General features: G+C 40.6%; 1 protein-coding gene across 1 annotated transcript in view; it reads left to right on the forward strand.

Moving 5' to 3' along the window:
• LOC138265296 (cytochrome P450 2J2-like) overlaps nucleotides 1-19,550 on the forward strand; it is a 99,981-nt gene that overhangs the window by 66,350 nt on the left and 14,081 nt on the right. The window contains exons 7-8 of the mRNA XM_069212902.1: nucleotides 7,160-7,347; nucleotides 12,937-13,078. Coding sequence (XP_069069003.1) covers nucleotides 7,160-7,347; nucleotides 12,937-13,078 — 330 coding nt within the window. The remainder of the gene's footprint in view (nucleotides 1-7,159; nucleotides 7,348-12,936; nucleotides 13,079-19,550) is intronic.

Genomic DNA, 19,550 nt, shown 5'->3' on the forward strand with positions numbered 1-19,550 from the left:
GGGTGGTTTTAGGTTTTAGGGGCGGAGTGGGGAGGTCGCAGTAGTTTTTAGGGCAGGGGTGGGGGGTTGGGGTGGTTTTAGGGGCAGGGGTTGCGGTAATTTTAGGGGGCGGGTGGAGTGGTTTTAGGGGTGGGGAGTCGCAGTAATTTTAGGTGCTGGGTGGGGGTTGGGGTAATTTTAGGTTTTAGGGGCAGGGTGGAGGGGTTGCGGTAGTTTTAGGGGCGGGGTGATGGGCTGGGGTAGTTTAGGTTTTAGGGGTTGGGGTGGTTTTAGGTTTTAGAGGTGGGGGTGGGGGGTCACGGTAATTTTAGGGGCAGGGTTGGGGTGGTTTTAGGGGCAGGGGTGGACGGTTTGAGGTAGTTTTAGGGGCGGGTGGGGGTTGTTGTAGTTTAGATTTTAGGGGCGGGGTTGGGGTGGTTTTAGGTGTTAGGGGCGGGGCGGGGTGTGGTCTGGTGGTTTTAGGGTTTAGGGGTGGGGGTAGCTGTCATTTTAGGGCTGGGGTTGAGGTAGTTTTAGGTTTTAGGGCTGGGGTGGGGATCGAGTAGTTTTAGTGGCGGGGTGAGGGGCGAGGGCGATCGCATGCTGGAACCATGCATGCCTTTCCCTGGAACTGCCTTTACAACGCAAAATTGTTGTTAAGGCATTCGTGGTAAAGGCATTAGTGGTAACAATGCAGTAGTTGTTCCGACTGCGTTGTGGTCAGGCATGCGTGGTTCCAACATGTGTTGTTCTGACATACATTCCCTTGAAATACCTGAGCTAAGGACATGCACGGTACAAAAAGTAATACATGACTCAGTGACTAAGTATTGCCAAGTTGGGTTCCTTGTTCACTATATTAAAGTGCTTTGCTTGGCAAAACAGAAATCGGAACTGCATTTTCGTTCCATTTCTCACAGGAGTACAGTTTGAAATTGTGCCAATATAAACCAGTTTTTTTACCCCCTCCGAACCTCTCTGAGAAACATCAAGCTCTTTTGCCTGGTTAAATTTATTTGGTCTTATGCCTAACCACTTTCAAATTCGACGAGCCATAACTGGGTGCCATGAAGTTTTCGTCACATCTCTACCACTGGGTTTCACAACTTTGGAGGTCATTAAATGCCAATAGTGCACTCCCATCACATTTGTATTTTTTTCTATACCTCCTCGATTCAGTCTCGAGCTTTTGTGCAGTGAGGTGCTCAATAGTCTCCTCCACATATATATCAGGTTTTTTACCATGTCTTGGATGCTGCAAAATGATCTCCTTGGCAGAGCAGTGTAACATCTACATGTGGTGCTTGGACTCAGAATAGAATGCTGCTTGACATTCCAGTGCCTCCATGCAGCCAAAGGCTATCAGGAAGCTTGAGGCTAATGTAAGAGATGCAAAATTGGGTAGACCAACTATATTCTCATCATCATCAGAATTAATTTCTAATAACAAGGTCTAGATTTGACAAGCATTTATTTCTGGCTAGGCACAACAAGAGACTAGTTGGGGAATTACTGAAGCCCTCTGTTAAGGCGTATATTACAATCCAAACTACCTGGACTTAAAACCACACGTTGATCTAGTTTTTCACACGTGGGAGCAAATTTTGCTTGGTCTCTAGATTTGGATTGTGGTTTATTAGATACAATTTGAACTTTTTGTTTTGGCAATACGTCACTGCCACAGTATGCTGTAGCCAGTGTGATAAATATTCACCCCAGATCTTGATGCATTTCCTATTTTTTTCTGAAGGTTTTTCAAGGCGTTTAAAAGAACGTATTTGTTACCCATTTTGAAGAGACAAGGTTTTCGGAGGTGCAGAACTGCATTTATTTTTAAAAATAATATTACTCTATACTGAAGTGTGTCTCAGTGTGGATAATTTTCCTAAACCAGCGATCGGGCAATGTCAAAGCTTACTTTTAAATATCTGATATCTTACAAATTCACATGAAGAGTACAGGCTAATAATATTGTGATATGTATGAAATTGTGTACGTCTAAAAATCTAATTGGTTCTATAAATGTATATTGCAGCTTGGTTTTGCCATTCAAGCCCCTCATCAACACTATTTGCAACTTGTGTAGCTCTACTTTAAGAATTGGGAATGGTCAGAATGATTATCATGTGTGATTTGTGTATAATTTATTTGTTTTTATTATTGTGCTTTTATGGTTATTTAACTATATTTGAATAAAGACTTTTGATGTTGGCAATGATTTTCTGGAGTTTGTTTTGAGTTTCTCTTTCTTGTTTTTCCTCCTTGTTTGCCCTTTTCACCTTCTTTACCTCCCCCTCCTTGGAACCACAAACTGAACATGACTTTATCTTTATAATTCAACGACTTGTGTCACCATCTCTTCATCAACAGCTCACACTCTTCTTGTATGAGGTGTGTGGTCCTAATAGGGTAAATCGCCACACTTCACAGCCTTATTCATCACTCATTTCACCTAAACACAACATCTACTTGTTCAAGGCCATGGCAAATGTTTAGTAGCCTTAGAAGATGTTGTAAGTTTCACCTGATCTAGGATGGAGTGTGCTGTTTCAATCATACATGCAGAAATCCAAGATCAGTTCATCAGTACAAATTTATCAAAGCTGCTGATGGCATTCCAGGAAGTCTAATAGTTCTTTCCATGATCACTTCACAGGGACCTAACCCTGTTGATTTGTAGGAGTATATCACCAGTAGAAGTGCTTCTGGTCAATTCAGTAAATTGATACACTCTAATTCCACTTTGTTTATAATTGTATGTTGTGCTTTTCACCATGCCTGATGCTTCTGGATAATAACTATATTTGAACTTCTTGGTTATTTTCAATGCAGCACACAAAATTCTCATGATTTCATTTTTAAAGTGTGTCTCCTTATCCAACTCAATTACTGTTGGCATTCCAAAACGAGGGATAATTTTTTCCAGTAGCAATTTTATAACTGTTTGTACATCATGCCTTCTTGTTGGATATGCCTCAGTCTACTTTGAAAACAAGAAAACAATGACTAATATACTTTGCAGATTATTGTGTAGTGGCATTTCTACAAAATCAATCTGCGGTCTTGTGATTGGACCATCTGCCTTCCCTACAAGGCTCAATTTTACATGTTTTCTTTACAGTATTGTTTTGTTGACTTACCATACAACTAACAGAAATATTCTTCAGTTGTTCTGAAATTATGATTAAACGAAAGAGCTTTAAAATGCCTTACCATCCCATTATGTCCCACATGAGAACATCAATGAAAGTCTTATTTTCTTTAGCAATGAATCTGGCAAGACAAACCTCCTATCAGCACATTTCCAAAACTCATCTTGATCTTGCTTGCTTCCTGCATTTTCCTGCTTTTTCTTTTCAAAATCTGACACTTCATTTTTATTACATATTTTAGCTCCTCTAATTATTCTTTTTTCACACAAGATAGAGCATCTCTGACTTCAAAGTATAATTTTAAAAAAAGTATAATATTAGTATAATATTAGAAGTTGTCTCTCTCTTTGAGAATAGGTGGTTGTGAGACTGGGAAAGGAAGAAATCGGGTGACAAGACACACTGACCTATGTGACAATTTATTTTGTATGATTGTTCATCTGTTTCTATGGATTGTGTGGTGGTAGTTGTTGCATAATACTTTGCATCTGTGACAGTACAATATTGCCCAAAATTACCATGTCCATGTGCTGCACATTTCAACACTATTATCCTTTATGGCAATTTTAAAGCATATTACAAATAAAAAATGCACTGGTCATTTTTAATCAGAATACCAGTTGAGGGAACGAGACCACGTTGTGACCAAAAAGGATCAGTCACAAACAACATCAAAACAATATTGACTATCAGTGTAGACAGTAACACTCAATGCATTGGCTACGCAGCAAGCTCTTAATCAATTCAGCTATTCATGCAGAGTGTTATAAAGTCGGAAGCAGATTGATTTTACAAGTCAGACTTTATTTCCATCTCCAATACTTCAATTGTCTCTTCCCTTCACACCGTTCACGTTCAGCCACCTCAACAGCCTCCTCTCCTCCCTGCTCCTCACTTAACATTTCGAACCACCTAACCTTGCACCAAAAAGGGGGGGAACATAAACGGGAACTACCATTTCTACTTTATTGTATATTATAACATATATTTACCTTATTATGATTTTATTCCATAACTTAATTTATGAGAATTGTAATAAAATATTCCTATGTTAAAATCTATAAGATAAGTAAATAAATTATACCAACTAACTATATTACAACACAGAGGTTACACAGCACAAGTGGATGCCTCAAAATTGTGTGTCAAAGTGTAAACTGCATATGCTGCTTGTAATTTGTTCTGGATGTCTCTCAAACAAGAGCCATCCACAAAAAAAAACAATTCAGCCAAAGTGAGTGCTACATCCTGAATATCAGCTCTTGGTTTGGTGCACAACTCTGTCACATCCACACCATCATATTCATCCATATCTTGTACATCATCCCTATTTTTTTAAATCACTTGGAAGCTGTAAAATAGTCTATATGTTCCATTCCTATATTGATACCCTCAGTTTTACCAGCATCACCAATTCATTTTTAGTCAATCTCAAATTGGTCATACTCTGGGCTTTTGTGTGGGCTACAAGTGTCTCTACTGAATGAGGCATTAACTCATTTAAGAGGTGACCCCTACGTATTGAATCACGCTGGGTAATGGCAATTAAAGTGGAGCACCCTATCTCCAAGGCAAAGCCCTAGCAACTATATCTAGGGTTCCAGAACAATATGCAGTATGTCTTTTATTACCACTGTGCTGTCATAACAAAACAGAACACCCTTCTATGTCAAGACAAAATAAATAAAATTATATATTGTAAACAGGCATTGCTAAAGCTAACATTTAACACATGTTTTAGCTCCAAAAACGCTTTCATGCACTTGTCATTCCATGGCGCCGGATCAGTGATGTCACTATGGGCCCGATATTACTGGCAGCCGGCCCACCAGCTATCAGTGAGGACGGTCGGGAGAACGCCGCCAAGCCAGCTGTCTCCCAACCGCCGCATGATGACATCCCTGACAGCATGCCGATACCAATGTGGAGCTAATGCTGGTTGCACTGAGTGCGTAGCCAGCAAGTCAGGCGCACTGTTGCTAAACACCACGTTGTGCATGGCAGTCAGTGCACACACAGGCAATGCTGGCAGGGGGGCCAGTACAACACTCAGGACATCGGCATATTTGTCCTGGGGCCCCTCCTGAGACTCTTTCCCTGCCTTTCTGATGACCTTTTCATGGCGGTGTCCCCGCCATGAAAAGGTCAGAGGAAAGGCAGGTCGGAATGTGCACGGCAGTGCCACTGCTGGCACCACCTCAATTGTCCGCTGCTGTCCCTATCTCCACCATGGTTGGTCAGGAATTGGCGATGCCGGCGGTCTTGTCGTGGTCCAACCACCACCACCTTATCAGGCGGTCAGACCGCCAACGTTGGTACAGCGGTCCCAAGAACGCTGTACTCGTTATCTGGCCCTATGTGACAATCAAGGAAAAGTTGAAATTCCACTGACAACAGTAGCCTACCATTGCTAGAAGGATTCTCACGTCTCTCTGTGATGTTGATAAGTGATACAACCTGTGGATGCTTTCTCCCTCCTCTTTGAATATGATGTCCAAAATATATAACTTCTGTCTGACAAAACTGTAGCTATGTAGGTGAAACCTTACGTCCATTGTCAGCTAGATAATCCAACAATGCAATGATATCCAGTTTACATTCTTATTTTGTTTTTGTTGCAGTCATCTAGTCATGAATATATTGCATGAAAGCTGGATCACCAGGCAACTCTAAAGATTTTAAATTATTTTTAATTGAACGAGATTCTGTGCACCCTTGTGGATCCTTGCCCCAAACCAGAACTTTATTTTTAAATTTGAATTCATAAAGATACTGACTATCTTCATGAAGAGTAAATGAGAAAAATGCAGAACACAAATCATTCACTGTGAACCGTTCTACATCTACTAGAATTCAATACAAAATCTCTCTTGGATTCTGGACTATGGAACATCACAAAATATTATCTTACTGATTTTGGGAAGTTCCTGAACTGTCTTCTATTTCTCATTAGGTTCTTGAGGACCTTTATCGCTGATTCACATGGACTTCCCAAAACCTCTTTTAAAATGCCTTAATACAACATCTTTTAAATCACTGTTGTAATCCCTCCCTCACTTCTTCGATAAAGTCTTGAAACTCAAGGGATTTTCTCTTCTGTGAGTACTAGAAATATATCCCTTTTCACTTCTTGTGATTTCAGTTTAAATTCTACGTCAGGATTCTTGGTCTGAATGTAGACACCAGCTCTTGTAAAATAGATCAAAACAAGTATTTTTTCATAATGGGTCACAACAGATTTACTGGACTAGTTCCACCTATCATGAATTCATAATTGCCTATTTCTGAACCTGTTTTTACTAGAACATTTAATGACAACTTAATATTGCTGGTTTATTTGAAATACCTACAGCTAGGACTTCTTTTCTCAATAGGGTAGGTTAGGAACTTCCACTGGTCTAATTGTGGAACTGGCCGCACCTGTATTAATGAAAAATGATACGGAATGGCCATTAATTTCTTTTATAAATGGGCCATTCTAATCTGCATTTAGAATTGCACCAAGAGTACAGTCCTTTTCCACCCAGGCACCATCATTGCATCTCACTCACTCCCTGAAAAAACTCCAAGAGTTGCCACAGATGATAGAAATCATCCCCTAATCATTTATGGTCTCACTTGGCGTTGGGCGAAACTTTTTAGAAATTAAAAATATGTAAATTCTGTGGAAGTACTGTCGCAATATTCTGCATTAAGATAGTAGAACTGGACGTGAAGGCATAGATCGATTGAACAACCTTGTATTTTGCATATTCTGCATAGGAGTCAGTAAGGCTGACTACCATTGAAAAGCACTAGAAGACAGATGAGAGAAAATAAATGTGGGAGAGACCAGTTTTGATGCAGAATCGGATTGGATGTCAGGCCATGCACTGGCATGATCTCTCCATGATATATCATTTGTCAGTGAGTTAGGAAAGCATGACCATGTGAATCAATTTAAGTGTAGCTACTAGAGGCAGTAACAGCACCTAGTAAAATCTGACAAGGACATTTTCCAACACTAACTAGAATTTTTTTCTCATTAGAGAAAGTTCAGAAGGAGTTGGATGCTGTCCTTGGAGAGTCCAAGACAATCCAGTGGGAGGACAGGAAGATTCTTCCGTACACCAATGCTGTGATCCATGAGGTCCAACGCTACAGCAATATTCAGTCAGCTGGTGTTTTTAGAGAGACTGTAAAGGAGACAACATTGCAAGGTTTCAACATTGTAAAGGTAAGTTTGGACTCACATTGTGAGTCAGGGCATCAAACATATGGGCGGAACCCACAATGTAAGATGGGGCATGAAGCTTAGGCATTATCCTCTCGCTAGGCAGAGACAGATTAGAAATATGAGCAGAGAAGAATAGTCTCTAAAGCTAAGGATCTGATACAGGCCATATAATGTAACTGTGAGTTGTTGTATGATGTAAAACTATAGGGTTTATATAAAAGACAGCTGCTGTAAGAAATTGGATCATTATTTGGGATGGATGACTACCCCCCTCAAAGAATAATCATCACGCTTGGCAGGTTGAACCCTCAAAGTCACTAAAATATGAAATCAAAACCCTGTTAGGTATGGCACAGAGCAGGCAGGCTTAAATTAGAGCAATTTGTAAAGTATTTATGAAGTACCAAAGCGAAATTATAGTCATAATGCAAAACAATACAAATCCCAAATTGAGTTAGACAGACTAAATTCAATAAACAAAATGACATCACAATGACAAAAAAACAATATTGGAATCTGGAGACATGATTTTTTTAAAGTATTAAGCAAAAATAGTGCCAAAAAACCACAACACACCAATGGGGTATTTTTTAAATCAGGACCTCGGAGCAATTTGAAGCTGAACATGATGGAGCTCATATTTGAAACATCACCTTGGTTTGTCCTGGCCAAATATTTTATCTTGTAACTTAGGGCTTGATTGGTATCTTGGCAGATGGGATACTCTGTCCACTTTATTGTAAGTGCATTATATCCAGGGTCACTGGAATTATGCAGAAGGGGACAGTCAAACTATACTGTAATGATAAGAAAAATATGTGTCAAGAGAAGACAAATTATGCGGGTTAATGTGCCACATTTTGTGACACCATTATTCTGTCATGTTTGCATGGATTAACACTGTATGGGCATTAGTTACACCTTGTTAGCACCAGTCTACCACCCAAATAGAGCAATAAGCAACAGATAAGTGACTAGTCAAGCTTTGCAAAGGGCCTTCCACTGTGCAGCAATAAGTGATGCTGCGTTTTTAGTAACGTTTGAGCTAGAAACAAAATTGTTTGTGTTAAAATCTGCGTATTATGCATCAGATGATGGAGTATGTGTCACATCTCCACATTCTTCATCTGTGTGCCCAGCCTGGACTCTCAAGAGCTGCTGACAAGGCTGCGGAGTCCCCTCTTCCATCTTTCAATGGCCCTCTCAAGGGAAGGTAAGAGTGATGCAAAGAGGAGGAAAGCACTAAGTAATAAGTACATCAGATACACCCTTGCACATATGCTTGCAGTAGTCTGCAAAGTCCAGAATGAAGACCAGAACATTAGAGACAAAGCTCATTCAGTTATCTTTAGCGGTTATCCAGAAGTGTTCTGTTCTATAGCCCAGTGAACCCTCAGAACTTCAGAAAAACCCAGGAGAAATGTTAAAGATCTTTTTCGCTCACAGCTTTGTCCTTCTTGGACCCAATGTTCCATGTCGAACAGAGCAGTAAGACTGAGGAAACAGGCAACCGGGAAACAAATTACACTACTAGAGAGCCATTGCATGCCAAGCCAAAAGTTGGGTATGCTTTTTTATGCACTGTAGAAAAGAGCCTGAAGCCTTAAACACCACCATTTGACCCACTCCACAGATAGATTCCTGCTCAGGTTCTCAAACCACCAGGTTCATCACAGGCGCCACCCTGCTGATACTGGAGCACCACAGAAATTAAACTTCTCAGTACTTGTGGAAGAGACCCACTCACACTCTCATTAGGCAAATAGCGAGAGCACCCAAAGTTTGTGGGGACATGTTACTTCCCAATAATTCACTATCACGTAATCTAACAAATTTGTGTATGCTTGGAATAATGCTAGGTGGGAGGGCCTCTTTCGACATCACTTCCCAGACTTCAAAGAAACATGTATATGACCAGTTACTGGCACATTTTCATCTCTGTCTGTCCATTTCACTCCACAGTATTAGTTAAAAATCCAAAAATACCATGCCCAGCTCTACCGGAACCGGGTACCATAAGACCTTGCCCCTTGCAGCTACTTTCTTTAAAAAATCTGCATCTTAGAGCGTTTATACCATATATACACTGTGGAGCGCTCCTCCCAATGCTGACTCCAGCACAGACCATCTTTTTCAGGAACATTTGTTTCTGGCAATGTTCAATAAACTTGTTATGAGCTTTTCAGGCGCTAAAGAGTGATCATCATGTCTTTTCAAACTATGACAATGAGAGAGTCAAAATGTAAATAACCAGCAAGGGAGGAGGTAATTTTGGACACGGAACTATAGAGGGAGAATGGAAAAGATATTGGGAAAAAATAGTCTCCCTGTCTACCATAGGGAATATACATATAAGTGATGATGGCTTGGTGTCAGATGCCCTACAAAATCCAAAAAATGTTCAGATCATCCCATGATCATCATCACTGGACAGGACGTCTCTACCTCAACTAGGAATAGGAAGATGTCTGTAGGCAGGCATATTTTATAAACACTGTCCCTGACATACCCTTAATTAATTGGTACTTCCACACTATTGCCGCCACTAGTTTCATAGTCTGTGCTACCAGAAGTAGGGAAAGACTGCACACCTGCCTTATGTACCGCCGTAATGGAAAGAGGCAAGAGTAAACACCATGAACTATTACCTGAGCAGAAGACATAGCATATCCCACCACTGCCAAATCTAAAGGCCACATTCCCCCAAATTGCCACCAGAAGGTGCTAGTCAGAGAACCCATTCATTGTATCTGAAGGATCTCTCTATCAGGTGTGACATTGTGCTGATATTATCTAAGGCTCTTCATCCCTTTACATATCCTACTTACTCAGGGAATACCAAGCCAGGAGCATTCCCTCCATATATAACCTAATATTGAGGTTCAGTGGCTTGACTGGGCTATAGGGTGCTCATCAGGTGTCACTGTTGCCCCTTTTAATAGGATAACAGTTATATCCTTCTTTTTACCATACACTGCTGCACAGCTTTTCCCTCTGTAACAATGTTAAATACCTGCCTGTGTGTGGGGCAGCCAGCTCACGGAAGGTCTCAGAACTATCATGTACATCCATCAGGTCCCAGGGATGCCTTGTTCACTTCAGACCATTAATATTCTGTAGAACTACTTCTTTGTTAACCCATGGCCCTAGACCTATCACCAAAAACTCAAATTCCCCCAAAAGGTCACACAATGCATTATGCTGCCCTATTATACAGAGACTCATTTAAAGGGCTAAATCATGGTGGCCTTCAGCACCTGCTCTTCATCTGCACCCATAACATGTCCTATTTTAGATCTGTCTTTTTATCAAGCAGAGCATCTGTAGTATTCTCTGTTGTCACTGAATGTTTGCTTAATAGCCAGTTTTGACCTCAGATTTAGTTATTGACGAGTCAACCTCCGACCTTTCATTTTTTGTACTTCCCTAAAAAACATTCTGGACTCCAAAACCTTGTGTGCTTCATCTGCCTCCCTCAATGCACTCATAAGCTTTCTCCACATTGGAGAACCAAACCTAGCAGCTGCTGTTGCAAGTGATGCCACCTTTCCCCTCCCTGCAGCTTTCTATGCATCCTGAATTATAACTGCCTTCAAGTTAACATTTACATTACATTCTAAATACTCTTCAAAGCAATGCTTGAGGTCCACTGCATTGAATATTCCTCTCATCAATTATCTCCCCAACCTCCAACTCCAGTCTCTGATGACAGAGACTTCCATATCCATAATAACAAAAGAAAGTGCATGATTTGATCCTGTAATCCTGCTAGCTTCATACCTCTAAAGTCTCTCATTAGTCCTGATATCCACATTATGTGCTCATTTTTTAAATATATGTTATAGATATGTAAAAATGTACAATCACATTCTGCCATGGTATTCTTACAAATGTCAGTAGATCAGTATTTATATCTCAATGTAAAAAGGTGTCTGTTTTTAATAAGAATAGCAGTGCCAGAATATTACATCCATTGTAACTTATATTTGTGCTAACTGAAGGTTTAGGCCCTGCAAAACATCATCCTTCAGTAGTAGTGCTTGACTGTTTGAGCTCACTATACCCTAAAAGCCAAAGGCTAAAAATGTATTCCATGGCAATTCAGTGAGCTTGCAGTACTAGCTAGCATCTCTGGTTCTAGGGTCAATGACAGTACTTATCTGAATGATTGCATTGTTACTCCCCAGTTACAAAGACCCAGAGTGCCAGTCTAAACAGCCAGTTAGCTTAGGCTCAATAAAGGACCTTGAAAGATTAATGCCTTACTGTTAACTGTATGGTTTTCATGTACTGATCAGTCGTATATAATCTGCAAACATTAGCAAAGGATTCTGGGTTATAAGGCATTTTCCTTTACTGACATCAGACGCTTCTCAATTTGTGCTGGAAACCCATCTCCTCTCTTGTTCAGTCAGCCACTGCTATATCTGAATGCACATTTAAAGTTGAAGCAGGTGAAAAGACCCATACTCCCCATGTCATGGGTGCTCCATGATGCACACACACTTTTTCTAGGATTTGCAAAACAGAGAAAAAAATCATTTCACACAAAGATTTCAAACACTTGTTATTTGGAAGGTTCTAAATCCTTCATTATCTACAAGTAGAGATTTAGGCAATAAAGCAGAATTGTCAAGCAATAGAAAGACCTCAAAGAGTGGTTGAGGGCACCTGAGATGACAAGCTCAGCTGGAAGCGGTCTAACTAGGCTGTCACTGTTAGCCTTACCCAGAGAGCAGTACATTGAAATGCTTGTTGGGGCGAAGCAGAACAGTGTCTATAGGATTCATTGTTCAGTGGTTGTGTAACAGATGATCATGCTCCAACTTTCAAACCCTAATTCCCTTATCTTGCTGCTTCCGAATTGGAGATTTATTAATTCTATGGTGTGTTTTATAGCAGAAGAGGGAATAAAAATAGTTGTGAAGGCTATTCCAAAAATGTGGATATATATGATGGGATTTCAGCTTTGTTATTTTTGTGTGAGACTTTGCTTTCCTCTTTTTTTGGTTGGACTAAATAATTTACCAAAAATAAGCTTCATCTGTTCTTCTACATTGTCTTGCATTACACTTTTTGGCTCATTGTTGACACCAGGGCAGGCATGTGATTGTAATGGTATAATGTTAGAATTGTTTTAGGACAAGACATTTTCCTACAGCTCTCCATTACCATTCATGTATGGTGTACGTGAAAAAAGGGTTTAAAATGACTGTGTGTAAGATAACATGAGACAACTTCCATTGTGTCTTTACTTTCTTCAGGATCACCATTGTGAAATTGTCTTAATTCAGTGTTAGACTTAGGTCACAGTCAATGGACACTACCATATGTTCATCTTTCCACCTATATGAGTACCTGAGCTCTTTCAACCTTTTTACATCATTAAATAAATAAATAAATTAGATATTTGCTTTTATTCATAGATGTGATAGTGGCCGCTCTATGTATTAAACCAAGATTTTTAAAGTTAATTTTTTCTATTTGGGCTGTTTTATTGCAGGATGATAGAACAAGAGGCTTAAGACAATGATTGTGAGATGAGGTGTAAAAGATGAGAATAACTTGAAGGTGGTTTAATTCCTTTAGGGCACCATCATTATTCCTAATCTGGCATCCTGTCATTTCGACCCCGATCACTGGGAGACACCCCATCAATTCAACCCGAACCACTTCCTGGACAAGGATGGGAACTTTGTGAGCAATGAGGCCTTCTTGGCATTCTCCGCAGGTAGGTCTTGTAGAAATTGTGATGATAAAGATATGTTATATCTCACTTGTTGTTTCTTGATCTCCACTTCTCTTTTTGGTAAAAAAAGATATCATTGGGTCACCGCATTAGAATCAGAAAATTGCCACTGAATGCGCCCATGACACTGTGGTTCTGTTTTCTTCAAAGACAGATATTTACATATGAGAACTCCCTGGTGAAGTGCCTTGGAAAAGTATGAACTGTACAAATGCTCTTTAGAGCAGGGCAAGTCAACAGATAAACAGGGAGAGCCTAGAAGACCTGAGCCAAAAGTCTGGCTTGGCTCTTATTGCCCATGCACGAGTCGAGCCCTAAAACTGTTTGCCATGTAAATCATGCAGCAACGTCAGGTAAAATATGATAATGTCTCTTAAGAATAAAAAAAAAGTGTATTTCTTTAACTTGTGGATTATTTAACATCAATGTGTCACATTATAGCACTGCACTGTGAAGTTATTATTAAAAACTATAGTTTTTAAACATGAAGTTAGAACCATATCTGTCCCCAGTAAGAGGCAGGGCAGGTTCCCTGTGAACCCTGTATGTGGTCCTGATTCTTACAAATAGTGCAAATTATAGCCTATTAAATGAGAAAGGATAGGTATTCGTACAGCTGGCAGCCCAAACTCACTTACTAAATGAAGAAAAAGGAGGAAACGTGAAAAAACTATTTGCCTAAGATCATCTAATTTGGTTAAGCAGTGAATCTGCAATTAATCCAGGTTTTCTAGTTTCACTTTGTACCAGTAAAGCACTGAAGAGTATCTGCTTGTCTCTCCTTTTTACCTCAAATGTTGATGTTTTATTTTTGCCTCTTTGTGCATGAGGGTAGAGCGAGAGTGGCAGACAGAGGCCACATGAAAGGACGGCTCCTTAAGGGTTCACGGTTCCAACTGGACCTCAAGCAGAGCCAGAGTATGTGCTTAAGCCTGGCTCAAACTTTCAGTGGCTCACCCACCTCTAATGTTCATGCTATTTTCTTACACAGAGTTTGTCACAACACAATTGTTGGAGCTAGAAATGTCCCTCCTTCTGAATATCATCAGGAATCTGGGAACAGTGCTTGATTTGAGGTGGCGGTTGCAAGTTGGTCCCTCCAGAACTCATTTTTGGAGACAGAATTTATTTTTCCTCAACAGACTTTGATCCAAAGCAAGAGAGGGAAACACAAAAGGGGTAAAGAAGGAGAAAGAGGAAGACAGAAAAACAGCTACAAAAGGAGAAGGGATGAAAAAGAACCTTCAAGAGTGACATAAATAGACAGAAATAAAGAGTGAGAAAAAGGGAGCATCTGCAGGGGATTTAAGGAGGCATGAGATGGAAACAAAACTTTGCAGCCTTAGTATTTGGCACAACTACCTTCAATAGCACCGGCTGCTGTTTTCTGAGCAAAAGTTTAGGCCTTCACTTATGTAAATATTGTACTATATAAGCACTTCCTGAGATAAACCTGCAGCGGGGGAGAGATTAGTGGTTATTTCTGTCTTTCAAATGCTGAATAACATCATTAATCACACTGAAAGCCTGTTGTTGACCATTCCAAGAGATGCAGAACTGGGTGAAGAGGACATTTTTTTCTTTATATTGTACAGCCCAGCTAGAATTTATCAAAGTAACTACATTTTTTAATTTAACTGGGCAACATTACTTTAAGAGGAACTATTATCTAGATTTTATAGCTTGCAAAATGACGGTCACCTTGCAATAACAAGCCCTAGTCCTTTCTACCACAGCTCTGCAAACTCTTATCCGGAAACTCCAATCCAGCCAGAAGGCTGGACAATACTACCTGGGTTCGGTCCTAAGGACTAGCTCCCCGGGGTTTCTGTGGCTTTTTGTTCTAGTGCAATAGCAATACTTTCCATTACCTCCAGTCTTTGACAACAGCAGAGTCTGAACAGCAAGCAATGTTCTGCAATCCCACAGTACACATCTGAGTCGTGCGGTCTGTTCAAGTAGGGATGGAGCCCGTCCATGATGCTTTGGTACATCTGTAGCAGCATGGACGTACTTCTGAGCTGGGCGTCACAATTCTGAGGAGCGGACCCAGGTGAATTGTCAGTTGTACATCTGCAGAGTAGTGGACAGCTGTCACACGCATTGCATACCCCATAGCTCCAAGCCCATGGAGCATGACTTCGATGATAGCCAAGATCTTGATAAGAACCAAGACTTAAAGGACTTTGGGCTACACCCGTCTCCGTGTTAGAGGATTTTGGAAGAGCTAGTTGACACAGTCACTGATACTAACTTCCTAGTCAGTCACATATAGCAGAGAGGGGTTGAGGATGTTGCAAAGTTCTGCTGTTGAGATGCTACACTTAGAACAAAGTAAAAACCTGTGCACACTCTGTTTGCAGGATCTTTGAGATCCCAAAAGCCAGTTTGCGGTGCTGCACTGAGACCATTAATGTACCCAGTACTAGTACACCTGGGATACAACCAATCTCATTTACGCCACAACAGCTGATATTTGCATTGTGGAATTTTTTGTTAGATGGGGATCAGTTATTTACCAATAATTCTCATTACACTGATTCTTATTGTACTCATAATATGGTAGCAAGTCATGCCTCAGACACATGCACTTTGCCCATAACTGCTTGTTAGACACCCGTTCCTCATGCACCACTCACATCTAATTCCATTAAGGACGCTGTGTCTATATACCACGAAGAACCCAAATCCCTTGCCTGACTTGAGAATCTAGAAGGCTTTGGTTGTAGTCTGGAATATTGATTTACCTATTTATATCGTCAAGGTACATAGATATGATGTTAGATATGAGAAATCTATCCTTACTTATCTGTCAATGTTTTTATTCCTTGATGTTTTGAGAATGATATTGAGGTAAAATAATATTCCCTACTCGATATTCAGACCCTCAAAGCCAACCAGTGTTTGAAGGTCAACTGAAGGCACAACAAAAAGCCCCCCGGCAACACATAAAATGAATACCGCAACCATGCCAACCATATTATTTTTTTATTACAGCAGACAGGAAAAAAACACAGAAATAGACTAAATAACAGGAAACACTGCACTCACTAATCATCAAGAGGAACTTGGAGCCAAAGAAACACAAACAATAAAAATTCAGAACCATGATCAAAGTGGTGACCAAAAACAGCACCAGAGCAAGAAAAAATTGATCAACCCGACAATTAAAGAAACCTTAGACATGCTCTCAAACACATTGACTTTTTTACATTTAGGGTACAGGGTAGGTTGAAAAGACCAGCCTGTGTAGCTATGAACCATTCCGGGAGCAATAGTGTAAGAAGGAAGTTGTTATCGTGCCTAGTTATGAGCATAAAGTACTTTGCAGGTAAAGGTATTTTTTGCTGGTTGAATGGTGGTAGTGATAGTTATGCAGAAGCACAGCAATTATTTAGCACCTGTAAAAGGTAAGATTGTTAATAAGTATCGCCTTAGTTTCCATTTACTTCCACTAAACACTTCTTTTGGCTGCCCTACCTTGAGGTGTGGTTTTGTATGTGTGCTGGGCTTTGAAGTAGTTGACTCAGAGGCTCATATAGTGTGGACATGTACTTTCCAAATCATAGCTGATTATCAATCCATGGCAAACAGGCCCATAAAAGTCACCATGTGTGTCTCACACTGGCAGAATAATCATACATACATAAGATCAGATGACTTAGTTTCATCAGGGACACAGGGTTCCAGCTGTGGTGACCTTTCCTTTTACAAATTCATTAATATTTACAAGAGTTTCTGTTGAAGTGAACTCGGAGCATAATTCCCAAAATGCACTGAGGTTTTAAAGAAAAGTCCTTGACTGGGAAATTGCATTCCTGGTGATAAGAAGTCATCTTGTAACATTCTTTCTTTGCACCACCATGGGCCGGGCATCACCTGACCCTTGCTTGGCAACCTTATAAAACCACCCTACACCTGCAGTTACAAAATACATGGTAGCTTGCAACAAGCTCCTTCAGGACACCGAGGATAATCCCTTCTAGTTTTCTTTAGAGCCACCTAACAAAATTGGGCAATGCCATGAAATGCTGGCTGAGAAGCACGAGACTTGCATCAATGGCAGAACTAAGGGGGGAGTCTGGAATAATGTGCAAGCCATTCATTAATCCATAGGTGGACATGCACGATTCCTCCAGTTTTGTTTGTTTGTAACTGGTGCTCATTCATTTCCTCAAGGTTTGTCACTCTTACACAGACAGTAATCCAAATTAAAAAGTTACTGACAGAAAAGAAACAGTATTCTCGATGTTTAAATAACACTAAAAAATGTGGACAGGATTTGCAAATTGATGGGCAGTGTCCCTACCAACTTGTAAAGAAATGTTTTATAAAACATTGACTAAAACTTATAAGTCTAGCTAGGATCATTTAAAATGTTTGCCATACCAATGAAATGTAAAAGACTTGAAAAAAGTCACAGACCAAGGAAGGTCACCAGTGAAACAGGTGTCAGTGGTTTATAAATCATGTGACTAAAACAGCATAAACACAGCGTCAGGATTGGTGGAATCAGGCTCTCTCAGCACTCACCAGAGCGCTAAAGACCTGTGCTTTCTCAAACCCAGCTGTCTTAAGACAGTTGGGTTAAAGATGTTTAAAGTGCGCATGTCTGACTGCCCGTTACGAGACGGCCAGCCAAAAGGACATGCGCACTTTAAAAAAATGCACAACTCCCTGCAGCCACTCTGCAGCAATAGCCCCATCCCTTAATGACACTCTGTTTTGGATGGGGTGCTGAAAAATGAAATGGTAATAAACAAAGTTTATTACCATTTAATTTATCTGTTATGAGGGGCATTTTTTTGGTGGGGCGATGTTCCTCCGCTCACATGGAGGGACCACCCCTGAATGCGAGATGCGTGCTTTCTGTTTACTAATTTCAGCATTGTCACAAAAACGGGGCCGTTATAGTTTACATTAAGAATTCATTAACCATTGCTGTTTATCAGATTTCCGCAAGTTACTGATTTTCACATGCATGTTGTCTGGAGTATGCAAAGCAGCCTTGACTGTTTCCACAATTCCATATATGTAAATTTTACAAAGCAATGGAAGTTTCTGCAGTGACACATATATTATTGTTTCAGTGGCAGACTATGTTCCATGATGACTATATAAGTAAAGCATACCTTGCTATGTCAGTTTGTACAATGCCCTTATAAATAAAGAATACATTGCCAGGCTAGTTTCCATCAATACCTCCTATGTTAAGCATGCATTGTCATAACAGTTTCTACAATGCATCTGCATTGAACACCCACTCCTCCAAACAGGCTAAGAATGGTCTCAACACTGTTTCACAGTAATACATGGTCCAGCACATTAGTGGTGGTACCACACTGGTGTCATGCAGAAACCACACTGAGCTTCTGACAACACACTCCACAGAAGGTCCTAGAGTTCGCTCACTGAGCTCTTACCACCATTTTAATGGGAAAATAGCAAGTACCCCACATGAGCTCTGGTGATCTGCACCTTTCCTGATGGGCTAAACCATCATCCACATACTGAGATACTTATTTTCTCCACTTCTTCACTTCACTTCTTTCTCATCTCACTTGCACCTGCTGCATTCCCATTCTTGATCCTTTGTCGCACACCTCGTTTGTCTTCCGCTAAACAGCTTCCTTTCCTTTCCACTGCTATCTCTATGGGATTAAAAGGTTTTAGTGTGAATGCAGCTGATGTTTTCTGGTTAGTTTGCTGCTGTGAAGCACAACCATGTGCCCCTCCTTTATGTTTGGCCTGTGTCACTGGCTCCCACATTTGAGCCTTTATCTTATCCGAGCAGAACCCAACAAACATCTATGGCTGGTTTGGATGCTTTAGGTGACTGGACTCTGGTTTGTGTGTAATTATACCAGAACCCAATATCAGCATCATTTGAAGACCAGCTTTCAAACACTGGCTCATTTCTACTGGTTCTGGGGAACAAATATGGACATATGTCATTATGTTGCCTCCAACCCCTGCCCTGTGGCTCACCATTGAAAACTGGTCCAGTTAATTTACTCATTCTGAATGCAGGTAAACCTGTTTTTCTCTGCACATGCAGACATGCACAGTGAAAGCTCATAAAATGGTGGAGCAGTCAATATGAAGGCCCCACTGAGGGCTAACACCCTTGCAAAACCATTCTAAAACCTGCTGTGCTTCAGTGACATAGGGCAAAATGATGTCCCCAACACAATGTGGGGAGGGACCCCAGAGTTTCCAATATTGGCTCAGATATTCATAGACTTTGAACTGAATAGGGGCGGCCTGAATGTCAGGGTCCCCGCTGCAGGCAAAGGGTGCAGAGGCTTACATCAGTTGTGTAATGAAACTTGAGGGCCCCACCCCTGCAAAAGTGAATAGAGATGGAACACCACCTACTACTTTTGCCAAGGGGGGCTCCTGGAGGTCGCATTATGTGGCTACAGGGACTTATGTTACACAACTAGCCTGCATC

The sequence above is a fragment of the Pleurodeles waltl genome, chromosome 11, assembly GCF_031143425.1.
Source record: "Pleurodeles waltl isolate 20211129_DDA chromosome 11, aPleWal1.hap1.20221129, whole genome shotgun sequence".
In the NCBI taxonomy this organism is placed as follows: domain Eukaryota; kingdom Metazoa; phylum Chordata; class Amphibia; order Caudata; family Salamandridae; genus Pleurodeles; species Pleurodeles waltl.